Source organism: Thalassophryne amazonica, chromosome 12 (genome assembly GCF_902500255.1).
Source record: "Thalassophryne amazonica chromosome 12, fThaAma1.1, whole genome shotgun sequence".
NCBI classification, from domain to species: Eukaryota; Metazoa; Chordata; class Actinopteri; order Batrachoidiformes; family Batrachoididae; genus Thalassophryne; species Thalassophryne amazonica.
In genome coordinates, this window is record NC_047114.1 from 16,479,312 (window position 1) to 16,505,626 (window position 26,315).

Here is a 26,315-nt window from a genome sequence, read left to right on the forward strand (position 1 = left end):
AAATTCAGGGAGCAGTTGAGACAGGCACTGGATAGAGGGGAAGGGATTTTAGGCAAGTGGAAAAGTACTACAAATATGGTGAGTGAGACAGCTAGTAAGGTATTGGGTGTGACATTTGGACAATGGAAGAAAGACAAGGAGATTTGGTAGTGAAACCAGGACATTCAGGAAAGCAGAAGGAGAAAGAGGTTGGCAAAAACGAATTGGGATAGTCAGAGAGATGAAGAAAGTAGACAGGAGTACAAGGAGATGCAGTGTAAGGTGAAAGAGAAGTGGCAAAAGCCAAGGAAAAACCATATACCGAGCTATACATGAAGTTAAAAAGGAGAAAAGGACAAAGGGACAGAGCTGGAAAGGATGTGCAGCAAGGTAGGGTGATAAAGGATATAGATAGTAATGTGCTGACAAGCGAAGAGAGTGTGTTGAGAAGGTTGAGGGAATATTTTGAGGAGCTGATGAATGAAGAAAATGGGAGGGGGAAAGAGAGAGAGAGAAGGTTTGATGATGTGGAGAGAGCAACTCAGGAAGTGCAAAGGATTAATAAGGATGAAGGGAGGGTAGCTATGGAAAGCTTGAAGAGTGGAAAGGTAGATGGTGCAAATGGCATTCTAATGGACACATCGGAATGTTTAGAAGATATTGCAGCTGAGCTTCAAACGAGATTGTTTAACAAAAGCTTGGAAAGTGTGAGGAGTATAGAAGAAGTGTAGTGGTTTTGATTTTTAAGAACAAAGGTGATGTAACTACAATAACTACGGAAGCACAAAGTTGATCAGGCACAGCATGAAGTTGTAGTAAGTAGTAGAAGCTAGGCTTAGAAAGGAGGCGAAGATCTCTGAGCAACAATATTGTTGCAAGCCGAGAAAGATCACCACAGATGCAATGTTTGCTCTGAGAGTGCTGTTGGAGAAGTATAGAGAAGGCCGGAAGAAGTCACATTGTATGCTTGTGGATTAAGAGAAAGTTTATAACAGGGTGCCAAGAGAAGAGTTGTGATACTGTATGACCAAGTTGAGAGCGGCAGAGAAGTATGTGAGGGTGGTGCAGGATACGTACAAGGATAGTGTGACAGCTGTGAGATTCATACTATGAATGATAGATGCATTCAAGGTGGCGGTGGCATTAAATAAAAGATCAGCTCTGAGCTCTTTCTTGTTTGCAGTGGTGATGGTCAGATTGACGGACAAGACCAAATAGGAGTCTCCATGGACTATTATGTTTGAAGATGACATTGTAATCTGTAGTGAAAGGAGAGAGCAGATTCTAGCCTGGAATCATGGAGAAACACTCTGGAGAGAAACGGAATGAACGTGGGAAAGTGGGTGTCAGTTGCAGCAAGATGAGAGGGAGCCTGGTGGAATAGTGTGCTTGCAAGAGCAAATGTGGTTATGGTAGCCTGGAAAGTACAGTAATCAGAATAATGTACTCATCTTTGCACCTTGTGTCACACAGGTCCCATACTCAAAACCCAAACTGTTCAGATGCATTTTGCGTTCTTATTTTAGAGCTGATCACAAACATTGACAGTTGTAAAATGATAATCCTTTCATAACGTAGGGAGCTAGCAGCCCATAAATACCTAGGAATGAAAAGCACATTTTTGTGTAGTGTGATGCTATACATAAGCACCACAAATTCTACAGTCAGTGTCAGTGGCCTTACAAAGCTGGAGGTGTCAATTCTCCTTCTGCGGACAAGGTTTGTGATGTTCTCTCCATTGTACGTAATTCCCTCCATGCATCCCACAAAGTTCTCCCGGCCTCCTGAACTCGGCTTTGCTGATGTTGGCAACCCTCCAAAACCGATCTGTGGACACACAACAGAGTGGACAATGTGGACATTTAACGCACCACTGTGATTAACATGACTGGAAGGTACATTATGCTCAAAATGAAGATTCGTGCACCACAGTGGATTATATGGCCCGCCACGATCTCATGGTAAAAGTGATGCTGTGAGATGTTTTTCATACTGTGAAATCAAATCAGTACTGAAATTTGAAGACACTCACATATATACTGTGTACAGTGCCCTCCAAATGTATTGGAACACTTGGTATTTCACACATTTTAATTTGTTTATGCCATTTCAAATACAAAAAAAAATTGCAGTTCTAAAATGATCTCCCTTAAAGTGGATATGACACCTAAACAATTAGGTAAAACTGATATAAATATCAAAAATATACATACAGTATAGTAAGTTGAAAGTGGTTTTAATCATTATCATTGAGAAATAAAGTTTGTACAGCTTCTCAAAAGTGTGTTTCTTGAAAAGCGCGCTGGCAGCGTTCCATCAGCGGTCACATGATGCCATGACGTCACAACGTGTAGAGTCCCATCTTTGTCTGTTAGATTGACAAAAGGAACAGAAAGACCTCACCATGGACAGTGACGAGATCGAGAACTTTTCTGACTCCTCTTCAAGTGTGGATTATTTCTGACTCGGTTCCTGAGGATGTTGCAGCAGTGATTAGACCCTACAGATTGGAGCCGTATCTTTCGGACGAACATTCAAACCAGGAGCATTCTGGCAGCGAAAATAATGCCGACAGTGTTAATGGCGGAGCCGAAGCAGAGGCAAGAGACGTGCCACTTCCGATGGATTTTGAAAGGCTGCAGAATACAGAATGGTAAGGGAAGCTTTGATTTTTGTTGCTGCTGTTTATAACACTATAATTATAGCATTTTCGATTCTAGCGTCTGTTTACTGCCTTTGTTATTTTTATGGACCCGCGATAGTGTAGCTGTTACTTGCGGACCACCGTCATCATCTTTGGGTTTTTGCCGTTTTCGAGTGCCAGGCTGCATTCATCTGTGTTTAGTTACGTTATTTTCACAAAAGAATAGGAAATAAACGGCGAAAGTTTCTAAAAAGATCGCCGAAAACAACAGTGAACATGCCGCTGCCGTGTTTACTACGTACTGCACTGATATTTTTACAAGTTCCTTGACCATTTCAAGATTATTGTGAACATATTATTTGGGGTTGACATTTTATGTGTTCCTGTGAGCGGTGCAAGAACATGGAGATGGTAGAGGAAAGTGTCGGGAGCAAATGCGGGTGTGCGAGCGGAGCGAGTGGCAGCCTGACATTTCGTGCATTGCACAACACCGCGGCTTTTGATCAATCTGCCTGGACTTGTAAAGGCTAAAACCTTTCACCCTTGTGTTTGTGCAATATGCTGCGACACACTGGTCAGGCATATCGACAAACAAGTCCCTGAGAGCTGTGTTTAATCAAAGTTTCTGCCGCTAAAAAAAGGGTAAACAACGGCCGCCAGGCGCACAAGCTGATATGGTCCACAGGCAGTGACGTATTTCAGGTTTGGTGCTCAGCGGGAAGCTGGTCACGGGGCATGCACATTTTTCAGTGGCAGGACGTTCAAATGGACGGGAGAACCGCGTCCATTTTCCCAAAAGGCGTAGGTTGACCGAATTATATAACCTTTGTTACATGTAATAAGACTATGTTGTCTTTAAGTGTCATATCCACTTTAAACGCAAATTAAAAGCAAATCTCAACAACTTGATATAAATTAAATTAATTAAGCCAAGATGATGGGTTGCATAAGTAATGGAACGCTTTGGTAAAATACCTATAAATAATCAGTGTTATTATATGGCTGAGACGCTACATGCTCTCTGGTTGGCTGATTACCGGTCGGATATTTTCCCATATCGGACCGGTTACCATAGCAATCGGTCCACAATGACTAGTCGACTAGTCAACTAGTCACGATTACGCTGACTATCAAAATTGTCGGTGACTAATTTAATAATTAACTTCTTTTTTTCTAGCTTTGTTTTTCTCTCAAAGCTGCCGCTGCACCTTCCACTGCCTTTCTGTCCTTGACGCACATGCACAATAGTGGTAATCTGGATCAGCTGTGATGTCACTGAAAAAAATTATGCCCAAACAATACCATGGCTAGCCAGCAAGGAAGCTTAAAAGAGCATTTTAACCAAATTAAAGAGAAAAATGTGCAATACAAAATCTGCAAGACAGAACTGGCCTTCCACAGCAGTACAACGATGATGCAGGAGCATCTGAGAAGGAAACATGTTGTGGCTGATTCTGAGGAAGGGGGACACTTCATTAAAGTCTATAGTGAGCTACTTACTTATATTGATGGCTGTAAACCTTAACATTAACGGTGATGATTTAATTGGCCTTAGTGCACATATGTTATGTGTTTGCTGTAACGTTATATAACAGTGATGTCATGTGTGAATAGGAAATGTGATAACGGTAATGTTTTATAACTACATTACAGTGCTAAAATAAAAACGTTCCTTTTCAGTGGATGACTTTATTAACAAGCCAACAACATGCACACCTCCGCATTAACATGCACACCTCCGCAAGCAAATATCCTGACTGAAGCAATATTCAGCATGCTGGTGACTGACATGAGACTGATTTCACTTCTCCACAATGATGGACAACAAATATGATGCAACCTTGATAAGATTTATCTATCAATGCCATTTTTTATTCCACTTATCGATACCTCCTGTGAATTTTCTGTGTACTAAAAGTAGGCTTTACAGATCTTCTATGACAACAACATTTTATTGAGTCTTACAGTAAATTAATATGAAATTGGTCACTGGATCCTTCATTTCATGACATAAATAGAAATAAACTAAATCTGTACATGGTCACTGGATCCTAGATCTCTGGACATAAATAGAAATAAACAAAATCTGTAGTTTTTTTAATGCCACAAATGTAACTCTATAGCCTCTGAGCTGAGCTCAGCCGGCTGTGCTGCACATCAGGATGTAATTTATAAAACACGGACGACAAAAAATGTTTTGGTTTTCTGTCTGTATTACAACATTTGGAAAGAGGTGTCATTGGATTTAAAATGGCGATTCGCTTTGAAGTTATTAATGCTGACCAGACTCTATCTTTCTCACTTGACTCGGCAGACAGCGCCGCAGCGTTCTCGTTTCTTGCCTGCAGCAAGAAGAGTTCCAGTTAGTGACTTTAATCCACACAAAAGTGACTCAAGATTGACATCTTTAAATGGCTTTGAGAGGAGTTAAGATGCGGACTTGTCGCTTCTGAAAAGCAGTGAAACAAAGAACCAACGAAGCAGCGGGTTGGAGCACTGCTTCATTGCTTCAAGCTTCAGGCACAGCCGCTGCAGAAGGGGCTGATCGCAGACCCGCTGCAGGATCCGCAGTCACCGTGGGGAAATGATTGTTTTCCTGATAAACACCCGTTAAGCAAAAAGGCTATTGATGTCAGTGGATCGAATCATTTCTTAACGATTCTCGAAAAGAACCAGTTCTTGATATCCAACACTACCTTTGACAAGGTCACTCTCTCTCTCTCTCTCTCTCTCTCTCTCTCTCTCTCTCTCTCTCTCTCTCTCAATTACTCTCTTCAATTTGCTTTATTACCATGAATGTATTAAAACAATATTGCCAACAATAACACGTAGTAAAATAAATAATTAATTAAATGATATAGCAAACAATAGCAACATTCAAAGACAAACAACTGAGTGATGCAGGCTTCCACTGACTTTCTAGTTCTTCTTCAGTCTATGCGCACACGTGTGGGGCATGCTTGCACAAACATACAGACACACACATACACACACACACACAGGGAGCTCACTGACTCCGCCTCCTCCAGACAGCAGGGACAGGGACAGAAGTCAGGAGCAAGTGAGGTCGGCAGTGAGAAGAAGCAAACAAAACAGAGTCAAGGTTATTTAAAAAAACTTTGATTTTTCAACGTTTTTAATAGATTTTTAATCATTCAGTGCAAGTGCATAGCCCTTAATCTCCATTTCACACACTGAGAGTAATGGGGCACAGTGCCCTGTTTACCCAGTTTAGAAAAACCCTGCGCTTGCAGACGACAATTAGGAGGGATTTTATCTCAGGTTTTATTTCATGCAAAATATTTCAGTCTCGTCTTTTTTTGTCAACAATAATGTGTGTTAATGTCATCTTTGTCAGTGTTTTAGAACACTGATGCCATCTCATCATTGTCTTGTCATAGTCATGAAAAAATGGTTGTTGATGAAAATATTTAGTCTCGTCTGATGAAATTAACACTGCACCCCACGCATTGAACTGGTTGTTTTTTTATGACACAGTATTAAATAATTGTGTCAGGATCCTGTCACAGCACACATACTATGATTTGGCAAATGTTTTTGTATGTGTGTGTGTGTGTGTGGAGGGGGGGGGAAGCATTGCTGCTGTGACCAAGAAGACTTCCAGCAAAACAAAATGCAATTGCAGAAACAAGGACCTTTGCCCTCTCGGCTGTGCTCATCTCATGGGAAATGTAATATACAAAGCCACAATCACCACCTACTCATCTCAACATTATGGGATAAGTTAGAAGAAATTATCATGACGATGGAAGAAAGAAATCAATGACAAAATTCAATGACAAAAAAAAACCTAACATTGAAATGAGAGCAGGCTTTTAATACAAGATACAACAACCACAAGCTCTCATTCAAAGACAAAAACAATCACATGATGTGCTCTCGAAAATACATCTGTAAATTTCATAAAGTGAAACAAAAAAAATCCTGAAATAAAATGTATACTAGAGACTTCCCGTGACACGATGTTCTGAGAGTTTGGGCTCCGCTGGAAATCGGTGGTGTTTTGCTGTTTGTAAAATTATATGGCATTTTAAATAAAAAAGGGTAAACCCAAGTCTTAAAAGACAAACATGAGCACGATTAGAGATACAAGGAATGCAGGGAAACAGCAAAAATCTCAAGAAGAAGCAAAAGGGAAAAAAGGGCCGCCATCTTCCCCAAGTGAGGCGAGTGGACAAGCAGGTGCAATGAACATGGATGAACTTCTCCGGGAGTTGAAAGAGTTAAAGAAAGAGAACAAGGAGTCGTTTGCAGACACAAAGGCCTCGTTATCTAGACTGGAAGTGTCGGTCACCGACTTGAATCAGAAAATGGAGAAATTAGAGCAGAGAACCGAAGAAGCAGAGATGAGAGTCAATGCTGCGGAGGACACTGGCCAGCGTCATGAATGAATGATGCAGCACCCGTTGAAACGTGAGATGGCTCTGACTAATCTGTGGGATGATTTGCAGAACCGAATGCGCTGCAAGAATTTGAGAATTTACAAAGTCGCTGAAAAAAGTAAGAAAAACAACACAGCTGGTTTTGTAAAGAGATTAATTGAGACTGCACTACAACTCCCGCCCGAGACACATATACAGATTGAGAGGGCCCACAGATCGCCGGGAGCACAACCCGCCGTGACTGCGCCTCCACTCTCCATATCGTGAGGTTTCTGGACTACACAGTGAAGGAAGCAGTGCTGCAGTAAGCCTGGTCCCAAAGGCAAGTAAAGTTTCAAGGGGAAGTGATTTATTTTGACCAAGATTATTCTCTAGAAGTGCAGAAGAAGACAGAGTGGGTCTACAGTGATTAAGCAACTGAAGGAGAAGGGGATCCAGGCTTTCCCGGTACAGCTGAGAGTCAACATGGAGTCGGGAGTGAAACTTTTTCCTACGCTGGTGGGGGCTGAGCCGGCATTGATGGAGCTTGGCAACGCGGTGCAGGTGAGCGGGAGAGAGAGAGAGACAGAGAGAGAGAGAGAGAGATATGCTGGAACGGGAGCTCTCAAGAGAGACATGGCAAAGACAGGACGGTGGGAGAAGAAGAAGAAAAGGCACGTCGCTGTCTGACGCGGACCTGCAGACTGTTCTGCAGGACTAAAATGATAGGTGATGTGCTCAGGTAACACATTTTGATGGGGCTGACTTGCTACATTGTGACAAACTGTCACATTATCACTGACAATACAGTAAGGTGTTATGTGAATAACTGAAACAGCTGAACTGAAAGAAGTGAAAATCACAGGAATGTTCGCAAGAAAATAGGGGCGTTAGCTCTGTTTTTTTCATTTTTATGATGAGACCAAAGATGGGATCACTACCTCACCAAGGATTTATCCTTTTTCTTTGGTTTGTGGTTAGGTCAGCACAGAGGGAATTAAAAGTCACATTTCTGTACCCAGCTGGATTTCTGGAAGTCATATTAGGTTATTTTATTATTTTATTTCTTCTGTTCTGTGTGTTAAGAGTTCCTATATCCTTGACATGTTGGTTAAGTCCACACAAATGGTTTTGGGTAAATACTATGATCAGGTCAATTCCGTACATTACGCAAAGGTGACTTTGAAGAAAGTAAAATGATAATAAAAAAATGTCAATTTATGTCTGATTTAGGGTTTGTCAATTATAATGTGAAAGGAATAAATAATCCTATAAAAAAAGAAAAAGATTTTAACTCAATTGAAAAAACTTAATTGCTCAATAGGTTTGTTACAGGAAACTCACTTAAACAGTATAGAACACAAGAAATCGAGAAGACACTGGGCTGTGCAGATATTCTATGCATTTTGTTTAAATAGCACAAAGAGAGGAATGACAATTTTCAGTCGGCCCATTAGTTTTTCAATTCAGAGAGTAGTAAAGGATAAAAATGTTACATACATACTCATTACAGGAACATTAGGTAGAGTAGAGTTAACCATCATGAATATTTATGCTCCTAACAGAGATGACCCTGCCTTTTTTAAAGAAGTAGCATCTCTCATGGCAACAGAAGCCAGAGGTACCATAATTACTAGGGGAGACTTTAACTGCATTTTAAATGTGAAAATGGATAAATTACCTTCTGATTATTGACCCCCTAGCAGGAAATCCAAAGCAGCAAAACACATGTTGGAAGAATCAGGGCTTGTGGATGTTTGGAGAGTCAAGAATCCAACAACAAAAGATTTCACCTTTACGTCTATGCTACATAGGTCATATTCTATAAATGATCTGACATGCATCTCGAGGCAGAGCCTGCATAAAACAAGAGAGTGTGTTATTGAACCTAGTACTTTATCTGATCATGGTCCTGTAAGCTGAATGAGTGGCACTTCAAATACTAGAGACTGAATATTTCTTTGCTAACTGACCCAAGTACCAAAGAAGAAAAAAAAAAAAGCAATAGCCGAATACTTTAAAACTAATGATAATGGATCAGTATCCCCCTCACCTCTTTGGGATGGGGCTAAGGCAGTGCTGAGAGGGAAATGTACTGAGATTGCTGTCAAACTAAACAAATGGAGAGTGGAAAAGGAAAAACAGTTGGAAAGTGATATAAAAATATTAAGACATGTACACAAAATGACTAGGGGTGAAAATGTATTGAAGCAATTACAAGCTTGTAGAGCTTCTTTGGATGAACTTCTCACACACAAAGCTGAGGGAGCGCTTCGATACACAAGCCAAATATACAACCCCTGGCAATAATTATGGAATCACCGGCCTCGGAGGATGTTCATTCAGTTGTTTCATTTTGTAGAAAAAAAGCAGATCACAGACATGACACAAAACTAAAGTCATTTCAAACGGCAACTTTCTATAAGAAATCAAGAAAAAAAAAATGGTGGCAGTCAGTAACGGTTACTTTTTTAGACCAAGCAGAGGGAAAAAAATATGGACTCACTCAATTCTGAGGAATAAATTATGGAATCACCCTGTAAATTTTCATCCCCAAAACTAACACCTGCATCAAATCAGATCTGCTCGTTAGTCTGCATCTAAAAAGGAGTGATCACACCTTGGAGAGCTGTTGCACCAAGTGGACTGACATGAATCATGGCTCCAACACGAGAGATGTCAATTGAAACAAAGGAGAGGATTATCAAACTCTTAAAAGAGGGTAAATCATTACGCAATGTTGCAAAAGATGTTGGTTGTTCACAGTCAGCTGTGTCTAAACTCTGGACCAAATACAAACAACATGGGAAGGTTGTTAAAGGCAAACATACTGGTAGACCAAGGAAGACATCAAAGCGTCAAGACAGAAAACTTAAAGCAATATGTCTCAAAAATCAAAAATGCACAACAAAACAAATGAGGAATGAATGGGAGGAAACTGGAGTCAACGTCTGTGACTGAACTGTAAGAAACCGCCTAAAGGAAATGGGATTTACATACAGAAAAGCTAAACGAAAGGCATCATTAACACCTAAACAGAAAAAAACAAGGTTACAATGGGCTAAGGAAAAGCAATCGTGGACTGTAGATGACGGGATGAAAGTCATATTCAGTGATGAATCTCGAATCTGCATTGGGCAAGGTGATGATGCTGGAACTTTTGTTTGGTGCCGTTCCACAATGAGATTTATAAAGATGACTGCCTGAAGAGAACATGTAAATTTCCACAGTCATTGATGATATGGGGCTGCATGTCAGGTAAAGGCACTGGGGAGATGGCTGTCATTACATCATCAATAAATGCACAAGTTTACGTTGATATTTTGGACACTTTTCTTATCCCATCAATTGAAAGGATGTTTGGGGATGATGAAATCATTTTTCAAGATGATAATGCATCTTGCCATAGAGCAAAAACTGTGAAAACATTCCTTGCAAAAAGACCCATAGGGTCAATGTCATGGCCTGCAAATAGTCCAGATCTTAATCCCACTGAAAATCTTTGGTGGAAGTTGAAGAAAATGGTCCATAACAAGGCTCCAACCTGCAAAGCTGATCTGGCAACAGCAATCAGGGAAAGTTGGAGCCAGATTGATGAAGAGTACTGTTTGTCACTCATTAAGTCCATGCCTCAGAGACTGCAAGCTGTTATAAAAGCCAGAGGTGGTGCAACAAAATACTAGTGATGTGTTGGAGCGTTCTTTTGTTTTTCATGATTCCATAATTTTTTCCTCAGAATTGAGTGATTCCATATTTTTTTCCCTCTGCTTGGTCTAAAAAAGTAACCGTTACTGACTGCCACAATTTTTTTTCCTGATTTCTTATAGTGTTTATAAAAGCCAGAAAGTTGCCATTTGTAATGACTTTAATTTTGTGTCATGTCTGTGATCTGCTTTTTTTCTACAAAATTAAACAACTGAATGAACATCCTCCGAGGCTGGTGATTCCATAATTTTTGCCAGGGGTTGTATTATGAGAAAGGAAATCCAGCGAGCCGATTACTTGCCTTTCAACTGAGAAAAGAGCAGTCAAATCACTTTGTTCCTAAGATAAGACACCCGACATCTTTGGCCAAGATCTCATGCCCAGAAGAAGTAGCTGAAGCATTGCAAGTTTGTACCAAAAGAAACACAAAACAAAAGGAAATTGGAAACTATGTTTCAAGACCTTAATTTAGTGAAACTTTCTGTGGCTGAGGTTGATGAATTAGTAGCTCCAATTCAAGAAAGTGAAATACGAGACGTTATCAAGTCATTAAAAAACAACAAATCCCCGGGGCACAGAAGATCTACCAGGTCAATTTTATAAAACCTTTACTGGGGAGCTGGTGCCAAAACTTTGTCAGGTCTTTAATTACAGTCTACAGGAAAATGACCCACCAAAGAGTTTGTCAGAAGCCATAATAACAGTCACACATAAGGAGGGGAAAGACCCACTGGACTGTGGTGCATGTAGTCCAATCAGTCTACTGGGAAATGATGTAAAAATTATTAGTTCTGTATTGGCGAATAGGATGCAGAAATACTTGGTTAAACTGATGAATCCTGACAGACTGGTTATACACCGGGTCATCAGAGAGCAAACAGTATAAGAAGCAATAATGATAGTGTCAGGATTTGAGTTTTAGGGTTGGTTGTCTGTCTTATTTTGGTCTTTTATTTTGTGTATTCCATTGGTTCTGGTTTGTTTATTCTCTTGCTGGGTTTATGGGTAGGGTTGGGTATCAAGAACCGGTTCTTTTCAGGTATCATTAAGAATTTATTCGATCCACCAATATCAATAGTCTTTTTGCTTAACAATTCCCTTATTGGTCCTTCAGAGCGGCCTTTGTTTTTGGGGGTGTTTGTTGGAAAAATTATCATTTCTCTACATTGATTACAGACCCTGCAGTGGGTCTGTAATCAACCGTTTCTGCAGCACGACTCCAGTTTGAAGGGTGAACCAATGAAGCAATGCTTCGATCTGATGGCTCATTGGTTCTTTGATTCACTGCTCTTCAGAAGCGGCAAGTCCGCTTCTTACCCCTCTCAAAGCCATTAAAATATGTTAATCGTGAGTAGGGATGGGTATTGATAAGATTTTATGGATATCGATGCCATTATCGATTCTGCTTATCAATCCGATTCCTTATCAATTCCCTTATCGATACCTCTTGTGAATTTTGTACTAAAAGTAGGCTTAACAGGTTTTCTATGTATTTCATTGAGTCTTAAAGTAAATAAATATGAAATTGGTCACTGTATCCTTGATCTCTGGACATAAATAAAAATAAACAAAACGGTGTTTTGCTTTGAAGTTATTAATTCAGACTGGATTCTATCATTCTAACTTGACTCGACAGAGAGCTGCGCAGCGTTTGGAGCTGTGTGAACAGAACGGAGGACGATTCTCGTTTCTTTCTCGTAACAAGACAGAAGTCCCAGTTAGTAACTTTAATCCGCACAAAAGTGACTCACAATTTCACATATTCAGGGATGAAAGTGGTGAAAAACAAAAAAAGCTGAAACCCAAAATTACCCCCCAACACCACCTGCACGAAAATGTTGAATTCTAGAAGCTCTGAAATGCAATCTGGGACTATTCCAGACGATAAACTGGAGTGAGTGCAGCATCCATTTAGTGACCAAAAAAACCCCAACTTTCCTTATTCAAATTCATTCCAGTAGTATTCTGCTCTTACTAGGATGCAGCAGTTTTCTAGCTTGGCAGATAGTTCTGGAGGAAATCACTGTATACTGATCTGAAAGAGGTACTGTGATTCACACACAGCAGAAGGTGGTTGTAATGCAACATTAAGCTGGATGCCACCCACCGTAAAACAAGAAGAAGATGATCTGCATGAGAAGATGTTAAATAAGAATATACATATAGAATGTGGGTGAGTGTTACATATTTGAAAAATAGCTGCCATATTGAGCAACCACACTGGACAAAATAAAGAGTGAATGGTCCTGTATTGATGAGACCTACAACTCTCAGTATGAGGGCCGACATAACATGTCACAAAAAATAAATCCAGGAAGTGTGAAATTAGGTCTGACAGATTGATGCTTTTTTTTTTCTTCCAATTTTACCTCGTAGTCCAGGTCCAGGTGGTCAAACTGCCCATTGGTCCTGAATCGCTGTGTGTGATGGTCGAGTGTGAAGTTAACATTTCTACGATAACGTTCTATGAGGACTGAGTGCCAGTGGTCATCATCCAGTAAGCTCCCGCTGGTCACGGACGTGTGACCCTGAATAGAACCATACTGGTTACTGCCTGGAAAAAAGAAAGGGAACAAAATGAACATTAAAATTTTAACAAGAGACGAAGTTTCTCTTGACTTGCCCACTACTGAAGATCCACATGATTTTAGAGCAGAGGTCTTCAACTCATTCCAGAAAGGGCTGAGAGGGTATTCGCCCTATTGAGATATCCCATAATCCCTTGCGCACCAGTGAGTCATTGCAGTCTAAACAACAAAGAGAATCCACATGATGACAAGTGCAAATGAGCATTATAATAACAAAATGTAATTTTTTATGCTTTTCATCACGTTGATAATAGACTGCATGCATGAGACCCTGAAAACGTGCTAAAACAAACATTCCAAATAATCTGTCTGCTACGTTTAACTTGCGATGATGTTCATAAACGAAACCGAATTTTCAGACATTATGCATATTCCTCTGGAACAAACAGGAAAAACTTGTAAAAGACAATAAAGCAGGGCGTTAAAGAACAAACTTCACTTTCCCCCACAATGACATGAACAGGAAGTGATTGCAGCTCGTTGCAATTCCCGAAGACTCAACCTGAGCTTCTCGCATGTTTACATAAAAAACACAATAACAATGTCTAAAAACCAAGAGAATATATTCACAAGAGTTTTAGGCACAATGTAAAAAGAGTTTTATGTCACAAAGTTAATGCTGTTGTCTGTGCGCAGCAGTTAAAGTGCAGCCTGATCAGAGCATTTCAATACAGTTCTCAATATAACTGACATAACTGACTGACATGATTAACTGATTTCATCTGCTCAAAGTTAATGTTAATCAGTGAAATCACCTGGTGGAGTGGGTGGTTGTAAAGAAAACCTATTCACCCTATTGAGGTTTCAAATCTCGCAAAATCTCATAAAACTTTGGAGAGTTCGCCGCTCTGTGAGATGTCAGTTATATTGAGAACTGTACTGAAATGCTCTGATCAGGCTGCACTTTAACTGCTGCGCACAGACAACAGCATTAACTTTGTGACATAAAACTCTTTGTGACATAAAACACCCTCTCAGCCCTTTCTGGAATGAGTTGAAGAGCTCTGCTTTAAAGAATAGAAACGCCAGTCTGCCATAACACTAAAGATCCTTTGAACCAGACATTGTTTGAGGGGTTACCGAGGTTGATGCTGAGTTGCAGTTTTGCTCTGCGGAGCTCAAGGGAGATGTAATCTCCTTGCTGTCCCTCTCCATGGAGCAACACTCCATCTCTGGCTGTGGTTCGAAACTTCAGAGCAATGACATCCTTCAAGATCTTCACCTTTTTACTTCTGAAGCGATAGGAGAGGACTCCATGACCATCAAAACTAATCACATCTGCCCCTGGAAGACAGAAAAATAGAGAATTAGTGCATGCCAACCAAAGCAAAATTCCAAGGTGATTTACAATCTCATTCACACATGGATGCTGTAGTGAACCAGGATTTGATCCTTTGTGTCAGGGTCTGACGGGGGGTTTGGTTTTCTGCTTTGTTTCTGCTTAGCTTTGCTTTTTCCTCTTTGTTCATGTATGCTTTTCTTTATGTTCCTTTTCTTGTGGGGGTGTGTCTGCTTCTTTCTTGCACTCGGTCTCTGGCCATGCCCTGTTTCTGGTTCTCTCCATGCACACCTGTCCTGGATTTACTGATTAGCTCCCGGGAGTATATATGCTCATTGCTTGTGTCTGTTCCTCACCAGATTGATGCGCCCTGTGCCTTCTTTCCAGCTCTTGAGTTCGTGTTATCTAGTCCTGCCTGCTTTTGTGTATTCTCGACCTCCGGCCTACCTGTTACGACTACGACTAAGCCTGATGATCATTGTACTGCTGCTGTGTATTTTGGACTGCCTTCCGTGTACCGACCACTGCTTCCCACATTAAAACCCTTCTGCAACCAGAGCTGTCTGTGTGAGCCCTGCATTTGTGTCCACCCATTCCAGCCTGTCACGTTGGCCTTCATTAAGACAAAACTCATTAGGGGTGGGGAAAAAACAGATCCTCATGATATCGTAACACTTAATTTTATAATGTGAAATTGATTTTAAAAGTCTAAAAATCAATTGTTGGTTGAAATGAGTTGGACTTGGTTGAAATGACTTGGACTTGTAGTAACACTTTTATCCAGCAGACAAAAGTATTGTAGAGTGTAGACCCAATGTGAATACAGCAAAACTTGCATTTAATGGATTCAGGTGGATCAGCAAATTTTGTGTCTATATAATCAATTCCATTGTATGTATAAAACAGACAAAATCCGCTAGATGCATAAAAACCATGGACAAAATCCATTATACGTATCAAATGGACAAAATCTATTATACGTATAAAACAGACAAAATCCGTTATTTATGTAACAGATTAGTTACCATCAGGAGGTGCTGAACAATCTACGGGAAATCCCCAGCTCAAATTAGGCTTACGTATTTCCTTGATGAAAAGCCTGACCTTGAATTGGGATCTGCCTCATTTAATGACCAGGTCAAAACTTCATCTGAAAAAAATAAACGTCTGTCTTAAATAAGCGCCGGACATTATGTGCATTAAAAAAGATTACAATTGGTTGAGTCACTCTTTTTTTCTAAGTCTGCTGTGGAGTGGTACCTTAAAATCCTAAAGCTTGATTTATGCTTCTGCAACTCTGTAACTCCATGGCCATGCAATGACGTTGACATGCATGTTAATCTTTTAAAGTTCTCTGTCGCATCTTTATGCAATTTTCTGCAGAAAGTGTGGCTTTTACTGGATTAATTTGTCCCTCAATGAGCTTCTTTATACAATCTTCAACCTCCAAACCAACGATACGGCATGTACAATTTCCTCCATAAATTGTGCGTCAATTGAGCTTCTTTTTCTGACTCCATGTTGTAAAGTTGATCATATTTGCGGACTTTTCTGCCAAACATATTTGATCTATGATCAAAATGTCATCGGTGGGTGCACTGCAAAAACTATGAAAATATGACGGGAGAGGAAGGAGGGAAACCAGAAAAGTCACAAATCACAGCCCCTTGCGGTCTATAATTTAGCAGGTGTACTGGTTCACAGCCCCACAAAAGGGCTGTGATCTAAACTGGTTTGGTTTGTCACACCCAGGGATATGTGTGAAACTTAACACCATATTGCAGCACAGGCATATTCATCCAGTATAACCAGGGGTGCACATAACTGGTACTCACCATGCTCGTGTGTTAAAAATCACTGATGCACAGCATCAGAGGGAAACACTTCTCCTACAGTTCTGTCATTGCTTTCCTCCTATGAAGTGCTTCCTTTGTGTTTTCCACTGCGCATCATTTATTTTTAGCCCGCACAAGCATGATGAGTACCAGTTACGTGCATGCCTGAGTATAACGCAATGTGTAGCACATCAAATAATGTATAAAGTAATCAGACACTGCTCAGCTCTTACTTTTCATGCAGTCAGATCTGTGGTTAAAGATACACTGGCAGGCAGTTTACAAAAAGAAAAAAGTGATACACATTTAAAAAAATATTACCTATGATACACCACCTTCAGAACTGTTTAAGATTTAATTGTTCCACAGCATGGAATTAAAAAAAATACACACTTGTGGAAGCAGCATACTTAAAAAGACAGGAAAACAGGCAGAATAGGAGATAGCAGATACATATAAAAACAACACACACACAGTGTTCTTTGCAGTGTTACACTGTTTATACAGTATTTAACTTTTTTCCCATAGTCTAGTCTTACAAAAAGCAAAGAGATTGCAAAATATTGTAATATCAAATTGCAATACTTGTGGAATCACATTTCTCAAATATCACAATACACGTCACATCAGCACCCATCCATATTGGGAGTCAAGTGTCGCAGCCCTACAGTCCGTTCTACCAATCACTAGAATGTCAGTGAGGTAATTCTCACCTTCATGAAAAATAACAAAGCACCCCGGGAAGACAACATTTTAGTTTTTAAGAAGGATTTCACTTTCTCCAATGCCAACTTTCAATAACTCCATCCATCCATCCATTTTCTTCCGCTTCATCCGAGGACGGGTCGTGGGGGCAGCAGCTCAAGCAAAACCGCCCAGACCTCCCGATCCATCTGGACTCAAGAACAAATACCAGCAGACCTGAAAGACTCAATGGTTGTCACCACTGACAACTAGAAAGAAGCAGATCTTCTACTCCCATCTGAGTGAAGAAAAATGATCCAGAGGAGGGCAGAAGAAATGCTACAAGGAACTCCTGAAACACAACCTCAAGAGCTGTTCCACCCACTGAAAGACCCGGAAGAACAAGTGAGGGACTGGGGCGGCTGGTGAGCAATGATCCACCTGAGAATGGAAGACTTGGAAAAAAAGTAGAAAAACAACACAGAGGAAAAAGGAGAAAGAGCACCAACAGAAGTGTACCACAGCAACCAGGTACAGCGTCTGTCAGAAACACTGCGGTTCAAGAGTGAGCCTGTTCAGTCATCAATTTCATTGCAAACAGTACCCAAGATATTTCAAGTTTTTTCTGATCAACTTCAATCTATTTAAGTTATCCATTCCCGTTGTATTCAAGACCTGCAACACATTCCAAAAAAGATGAAACACTAAAGCATTTACCACTTTGTCATGTTGCCATTCCTTTGTACAATACTTAAAAGACGTTTTTGGCATCAAAGATACCATAGATTGAAGCATTTTTTTTATGTTATTTTGTCCCATTCTTCCTGCAAACACGCCCTATGGCCACTTCACACATAACACAAAGTTGGCGACAGAAGCAGGAACCGGCTGAAAAGCCATGAAAAACAAACTAAATGGGGAACCACAAAACATTCGACCTGCTGTCTGGAGGGACACGCAGTTGGACAGTCGTGAACAATACCGCGGCGAGCAACTGGAAGGTATGACACCACATCACACAGCTGCTGTAGGAAAAAAAAAAACAACACACACACCAAAAAAAAAAAAAAAACACTGCAATTTTGAATATTTAATCGTCTTATCGAGCGAACAATACAAGTATGATCCTTCTGTTCCTCTGTATATGACCCATGGTCAGAGATGTACAGTCATGAAATGACATGAATGCAGCAGTGCGCTCTTATCATGTCCACATCTGCTGGCACCGCGTGTCCAGCAAGCGGCACGCCAAAGGACTCTGCCTCAAGAATACGATCAGATGGCAGTGCGACCTCATCTTGCCCACCGTTCGAATGGGTTTCCGGCATGAATGTGGCGATTGCTGTACTTGGCATTCGAGTGCGGATCCAATTTCCCATGAGTGCCATTTGACTCCTCCTTTGTGTGCCATTCTGCCTCAATCGTGTTATGTGTGGCGGTGCCCTTAAGGTGTTCAGCAGTACAGGGTCGTGTATTTTTCATCTCAAAGTTATCCAGACATTCTCTCTTGGGGACAGGTCAGGACTACAAGTAGGCAAGGCCATTACATGTACCCTCTTCTTCCTTTGTCATGTGCCCAGAAAGTGGTTTGGCATTGTGTTGTTGAAAAGTGCATGTATGTCCCTGTAAAAGATGGTCGTCTTGAAGGCAGCATATGTGGCTCTAAAATTTCAGTGTATGTTTCTACATTAATGCAGCCATCACAGAGGTGTAAATTACCTTTGCCAAAGGCACTGACCCAACCCCATACCATGACAGACACTGGCTTTTGGATGTTTTGCTGATAACTGTTTGTATCATCCTTTAATTGTTGGTCTGACACACACAGTGTCCATTTCTTCCAAAAAACATGTGGAATACTGATTAGTCTGACCACAATATAAATTTGTGTTGGGTGATGGTTAAACCCAGATGCCTCTAATCCCAAAGAAGTCAACCACCTCTGGACAAGGTGAACATAAGGCTTCTTTTTTTGGCACAGTAAAACTTTAAGTAGCATTTGTGAGTGTAACTCCATATTTTACTTCCTGACAAAGGTTTCAGAAAGTAATCACTTGCCCATGTGGCCTACAGAACAAGCAGAAAGTATTCACAGCGCTGCACTTTTTCAACATTTTTTTATGTTACAGCCTTACTCCAAAATGGATGAAATTCATGTTTTCCTCAAAATTCTACACAGCCTTTGCCATGAAGCTCAAAATTGAGCTCAGGTGCATCCTGTTTAAATTGATCATCCCTGAGATGTTTCTACAGCTTAATTGGAGTCCACCTGGGGTAAATTTAGTTGATTGGACATGATTGGGAAAGGCACACCTGTCTACATATAAGATCCCACAGTTGACATCTGTAAATGGAAACAGTTCAGATCGCCAGGACTCTCCTTAGAGCTGGCCGCCCTTCAAAACTGAGCGACTGGGGGAGAAGGACCTTAGTCAGGGAGGTGGCCAAGAACACAATGGTCACTCTGTCAGAATTCCAGCATTCCTCTGTGAAGAGAGGAGAACCTTCCAGAAGGACAACCATCTCTGAAGCAATCCACCAATTGGGCCTGTATGGTAGAGTGGCCAGACGGTCTAATGAGACAAAGATTGAACTCTTTGGTGTTGGCGGCATGGTCGATTAACCTGAATCTGATTGAACATCTCTGGAGAGACTGAAAATGGTTGTGCACTGACGCTCCCCATCCAACCTGATGGAGCTTGAGAGGTGCCGCAAAGAGGAATGGACAAAACTGCCCAAAGACAGGTGCACCAAGTTTGTGGCATCATAGTCAAGATGACGTAATGCTGTAATTACTGCCAAAGGTGCATCAATAAAGTATATGTGATTTCTTTTTACATGTTGCCATTATGGGGTGTTGTGAGTAGATGCTTGAGGGAAAAAAAAATGATTTACTCCATTTTGGAATAAACCTTTCAACAACTTTCTCACACATTTGTTGACAAACTGGAGATGCTCTGCCCTCCTTTGCTCTTCAAAGACTTAAGCTTTTTTTGGATGTCAAAGGTGAGTGTAGGCTTGATTGCTAACAATATTTGAATATGACTAAAGATACAAAAACGTGAACTTGTCTTTTAATACTCTGAAACTCTGTAAAACAAAGGCTGCTTTGATATTAACTATTGAAATTATGTATATATACAAAATTTAATAATACATAATTAATTTAATTCTGACAAATATGTCAGAATGATGGCACAAGTTCACCAAAATAATTTAACAGTTTGCATTCCCAAAAGAATAGAAGCACTGGAAAAAATATTTTCTGTACAACTGCACTCACAGTATGAACAACCGTAGAGCTCTAGACGTACACCGATGCGTCCATTCTTGTTCCACTCAAGCGGGATGAAGCGGATGTAGTGAGCTAGGATGGCGTGCTGGAGCTCATGTCGGACTACAGTCTCAGTGTTCACGTTCCCCTCAAAAGTCTGAAACACACCAAAAACAAAAGTTAAAACCACATTATTTGTGCCATAGGTCTCATTACGAAAACTCATACATACATATTCAAGAGTAGAATCAGTTTAACAAGTTATTACTGATTTCTGACCCTGATTGCTGTCCACTTTCAAAAAATAAGGAAATCAGCCCTGAATGTCCACAACAGCCATCTAAAGTTGTGGGAACATTACTTTATTTCTGTCTGTGGTAGCAAATCTTGAGTCATGAAATACCTGAATGAACAAACTAGTCAACCTGTGTACTGAAGAGCCCAAACAGCTCTGTTTGCAAAAAAAAAAGTACAATCTCCCCTTAAAGATTTGTGACCAGAATTATTGTCATTTCCACATATCTTCATGTGGTGTCTATTTCACTTAAATCCACCAAGGTGTTGAGGAAGACTAACACAACTCATGGACAGACATCACAGACAAAAAGCCAGATGGAGAAGGTGACTCCTACATGGGCAACCCCAAATCTTTGTTTGGCTACAAACTTTCATTTGCAACACAACAGTGATCCATGGACAACAACAATGAGTGTGTGACATCACTGTGCTGAAATCACTTCATTACATACACAAGCCTGTGGATTGAACCAATCGCAGTCAGAGCTTAGGCACTGTCCAACCAGGAGACACTGTGGGCGGTCACAGCACAGCACCCACACATCAGTTCCAGGGCCACAGACACTACTCTGGTCATTAGCAGTGGCAGCAACATAATGTGCATATTTTGGTGATGAAAAAAAACCCACACAAATGGGAGAAGACTGAAACACAGTTCAGGCTTTGTTGAGAAACCACTGTGTTATCCCTTTTAATTTTTCATTGAAAAATGCGGAATACAGCTATAATCTCATCTCAACCAGTTGACCTCAGCTGTTTGGAATTACTTCACATTGAGTGAGGATAAGACAAAAGCAGTGTGCCAGATATAGCACGTGATTAGAGACTGGTGGCACCTTTGAGTGGGAAAGTCCCCTGAATAGAATTGGGAGTTTGCTTGAAAAACTGATTTCGAAGAGTTAAATAAATCGCGCAAACAGTAGTTCTGTAAGTTATTAATAACCGGGCTGGAACGCTGCTTTGTCAGTTGACCTGCGCTATTTTCAAACAAAATGAGAGCAGCTATGATATGACTTACTGGGGATCCTACAAACTATTGGGCTGTCCCACAAACCAGAATCAGAATCAAATTTATTGCCAAGTTTGCACATACAAGGAATTTGATCTGGTGTTATTAGTGAATAAACAATAAGAAAAGAAAAGCAAAAACACTTCTATAAGAAGTAAAAAGAGTCAAATAGAGAAAACCACATTGACTGTTGAATAAATAAGCCGTAATGGAATGGGACAGTGCAGAGACAGGTGAGTGAAGTGTTTAGTTTACTCGTGTAATTGTTCCGAACGAAAACCAGCGCGGACACATTTGGGCATTCAAATATGTTTTTATTATTATTACTAATGTTTTTTTTGTTTTTTTTTTGCTTGATGGTGAGCTGCAAAGCTTCTTAACAGGCTTCCTGTGCTCCGTATTTGTCAATAAACGCGTGTGTAAATTGTGAATGGTCAGCGGAGGCCCACCTCACCTTTTTTAACGTCACTGTGTGCGCAGCGTGTTGGCCTCATACACACAGCTCCCACGAACATTTTTCCAGTTTCATGATTAATCCGTTTAACAGCGAACCGAATAAACTGTCCCTGCATGTCTCCACATAATTTCCAGTCATCTGTTGTATAATTTCTTTTCTGTGTTCATGTTGTCTGATGTGACGTTGTGGGCAATCCCTGCTCCAAGGGCCTATTTACATGAAATTGCCTATTTAAATGGTGCATGGCCAGCGAGGAGTTTGGTTCCAGGCTCAAGTCCACTTTCAGTGGGATGTACAAACGGAATGTGTGTGAATTCATGCCTACGCACACTTTCATACATTTGAATATATTTGTGCTTACGCTGATTCAGCTTTTTTGCATACGGCAAATTTTAGTAGAAAGTCCACTCACGTCTTTGTACATGAGGCTCCTGGTCTGTCACTGCACCTGTCACAACTAAATCCACCCACCACACTCTGGCCACTCCCAGGTTTGTGGCCCTCAGACCACACTGTCAGTGCAATGCAGAACTTTTAAACGCACTTGTCAGCAGAAGAGGAGGGTCATCCTCACTGAGAGAAAAGTGCCCACCAGCATGACCCAACTTAATTTTGTCATCATGCAGTGTACGAGTCCTCACCACCAGACCGGCCACAACCCTCCACAGACAGGACCTTTGTTGCCCTCTGGTGGGTTCTCCTTTGCTAGGACTGTGGATCTAAGTGGCCTTTGTCCCATCACCTTGGTCATGCATGCTTCCCCCTCAAATCAATGCAACAGCAAATGTTACAGCCACGGGGCACACAAACAGTAGATCTTCCTTCCTTTTCACATTCATGTTACAAAGCTACAGTACCAGATGCAGTTTAACGTCCTTCCCAGGATGTACAGTGGAAACAGCTGAAAAATCTACAGCAGAAGAGTCTCGCTCAGGATCATGATCCAGGACCTTCTCCTACTTACAAACTCTTTTTCTGTTCTCTCTCTGTCCTTGGTCCTGAATTTCAGACCGAGTTGTATGAGTGATGCATGCACTGTATAGTTAGTTAGTGTAAAAATATTATGGTGATTTTATTTGTTATTAGTTACATTTTCTTTTTCTTATGCTAGCTTGTCTTTCTATTGTGACCTGAATAAAACCATTGTGCCTTTGCGTGCTAAAATGTGCTGATAAACCAGTATTGAAACGGGATGTGAAAACACGTTTTTTCTGTTTTTCTGATGACTCATGTAACTGAGACGAGGCCAAGTTGTTTTTCTTGTGGGCAATCAGGGGACGAGGCCAAGCTGTTTTCTCACCGAGGCAGGGGTGACACGTGCAGGATGGTGGGGGTGTTTCTATGATATTTCCTTTTTGGGTCATGATCAGCGCTGGAATACAAGAAGAAACAAGACTACACTGCGTGCAGAACGAGAAGTGGACCAATCAAGAAAAAATACAACATCTTAGCGTAGTGACGCAAATGTCAAGAAAAAAAAACTCAGATAGTATATATGGGTTCCTGGTCATCCTTTTTCCATCAACGATCGCATGGGGTGGTGCCTAAAAGTTAAATTGTGTGATATTTACTGGTTGGGCGTTTCAGGTCTTAGTGATTACACTTGTTTGATAGTGTGGTGAAAAGGGCCATCCCAACATTAGTTAGTTTTACATGTTATATATGTAAATTTCTAACTGGAGCATCACACTAATATTTATTGAACATTTTGGGGGCCCTATCTTGACAGCAGGTGTAAAGCTGGGTGCTGGGCACAAAGGGGAGGAATTATCTTTTTTATTCATCATCAGTGTGCTGTTGGTATCATGAACCAATCAGAGTGTCACTTAATAAGCAAGAAAGTAAGTAAGTAAATTAAATTTAGAACGGGCATTTAAACACAGCTTCCACTGACCAAACTGGTGTACAAAAAGTAGATAACTACTTTGAAAATGAAGGAAAAAAGAGCAGCAAGGGACAAACACAGAATTACAGAATAACCCAAGGGATGGGAAAATCAGTGGTCTGGAAAGGCCAGACGACAACGTTGGGATTTTAGCCTGCTTTTAAAAGCAGAAATGGAGGGGACACATCTGATATCTGTAGGCAGCTGGTTTCACAGTCGTGGGGCGCCAACTACAAAAGCTCTGTCACCTCTGAGTTTGAGCAGCACACGGAGAATCCTTCTGCCAGAGGACCTGAGGGACCTGGGGACTGAGTGGGGCTGGACAAGGTGAGAAATATAATCATGGGCCAGGCCATGTAGAGCCTTAAAACAATTAATAAAACCTTAAACTGAATTCTAAAAATAACAGAGCCAGTGTAAGGAGGCTAGGATTGGGGTGATATGTTCATGCTTCCTACTACCACTCAGCAGTCTCACAGCAGCATTTTGGACAATCTGCAGACGTGTTAGTGGAGACTGAGGAAGGACAAGGTAGAGGGAGGTGCAGTAATCCAGCCGTGACGTAATAAAGGCATGAACTTTCTCTAGAGTAGGGATGCATGGGAAATGACTCGCTTTTAGAGCCAGTGGCCAGTCAAGGAACTGCAGGTTTTGGCACTTCCATGTAGGCCTCAAGTTTCAGCACCTGAGGTTGCTGCCTCAGTTATTATAAACATACATAAATGATCATACAAATAACTATTCTTTGTCACCCAACATTTCTGCTGTTCATGCTATGAGAAGATAAATGTGGTATGACAGCTCCATGTTTAATGTTTTATCATCAGAAATATCGCTAAAATACACTTTTTAAAAATGTGAGTATAATCTATATTTTGAAGATGTTCATTGAGTCCAAAATCATCAGTGTTTATTTATTTATTTGTCTGTCTGTCTGTTAGCAGGATTATGTCAAAACTACTGCACAGATGTTGACAAAAATTTCACTGGATCAGGTTTCACTTTATTATGTCAAAACTACTTCACAGATTCTCACCAATTTTGTCCCACAGATAGATATTAGGCCGTGGAAGACTCCACTGAATTCTGGAGGTGATCCAGATCTGGATTGGCAGACGTCAGAAATCTCCAATTCATATGAAGAGTTCTTTAAAATGCACTTAAACTGGGGCTGGATGACCGTAGAGGATCATGACCTTTTCCCAGAAAGTGTGAAAAATGGAAGCAAAAACATCAAACTAGAATTCTTCAGATTCATATCCAGATCTACATAACTGTGGAGGAGAACTGAACTTCAGTGACACCAAACTTATGTGAAACTTTCAAGTAGTTTTTAGTTTATGTGTCAGGACATCCACAGACCCAAACCCACAAACCCAGTCATAATAGTCTTCCTGCTTTTGAGGCAGGCCGGTCATGAAACACAGACCTTGTTGTGTAACAACGGCGCATGTGACCGTGTGGAATGACAAGCTGAGAAGAGGTGAGCGGATGAGCCGTTGTGATTACCCAGATGTTCCCATCTTGTAAATAAGGCCTCCAGTTTTTCTGTGTGTCGCTGTAAAGTAGTCGATACTTGCTCGTCCAGTCAGAGCCACCAAAGAGACCCTGTGTTGCTACAGCAACCACCCACTTCCTGGAGCCCAGGTCCACCTGTAACCACTGGTAATGGCTTCCATCCATTGGTGACCAGCCTCCATTACCTAGGGTTTGTGGGGTATGTAGGGGTGATGAGTGGGGAAAAAAGAACAATCACAACCAAAATGATACTCAACATCAACACGGTTCATTTTTGGGGTCATTACTACACTCACTCATCTGCAACTGCTTATCCAAGATTGGGTTGCGGGGGGCTGGTGCCTATCCTAGAAGTCATAAGGCGGGAGGCAGGGTACACTCTGGACAAGACGTCACTCTGTCACAGGGCCACATATAGACAAACACATTCGCACCTGCGGACAATTTAAAGTGTCCAATTCACCTAACCTGCATGTCTTTGGATGTGGGAGGAAGCCGGAGCACCCAGAGGAAACCCACGCAAACAGGCAGAGAACACGCAAACTCCACACAGAAAGGCCACAGGTGGGAATTGATCCCATGACCTTCTTGTTTCTGTGTAGGCTCTCAGTTGTCCAGGTGGTTTCCATATAGAGAAGCTTGAATCTTCGACTGGACTGGGTTGCTTGACGCGAGGACATTTCGCTTCAAATCGCAGAAGCTTCCTCAGCTAAAATTCTTGCTCTGGAAGTCTGACTTCTGTCTGACTCTTGTAGAGAAGAATAAAACAGAAGCCAACA

The 26,315-nt window shown here is 41.0% G+C and overlaps 1 protein-coding gene across 1 annotated transcript in view; it reads right to left on the reverse strand.

The window, feature by feature from the left end:
* cntnap2b (contactin associated protein 2b) overlaps positions 1-26,315 on the reverse strand; it is a 197,734-nt gene that overhangs the window by 147,450 nt on the left and 23,969 nt on the right. Inside the window, exons 3-7 of the mRNA XM_034182355.1 lie at positions 25,528-25,721; positions 20,380-20,527; positions 14,379-14,582; positions 13,080-13,264; positions 1,663-1,806 (exon numbers count right to left, since the gene is read on the reverse strand). Of these exons, the coding sequence (XP_034038246.1) occupies positions 1,663-1,806; positions 13,080-13,264; positions 14,379-14,582; positions 20,380-20,527; positions 25,528-25,721 (875 nt within the window). The remainder of the gene's footprint in view (positions 1-1,662; positions 1,807-13,079; positions 13,265-14,378; positions 14,583-20,379; positions 20,528-25,527; positions 25,722-26,315) is intronic.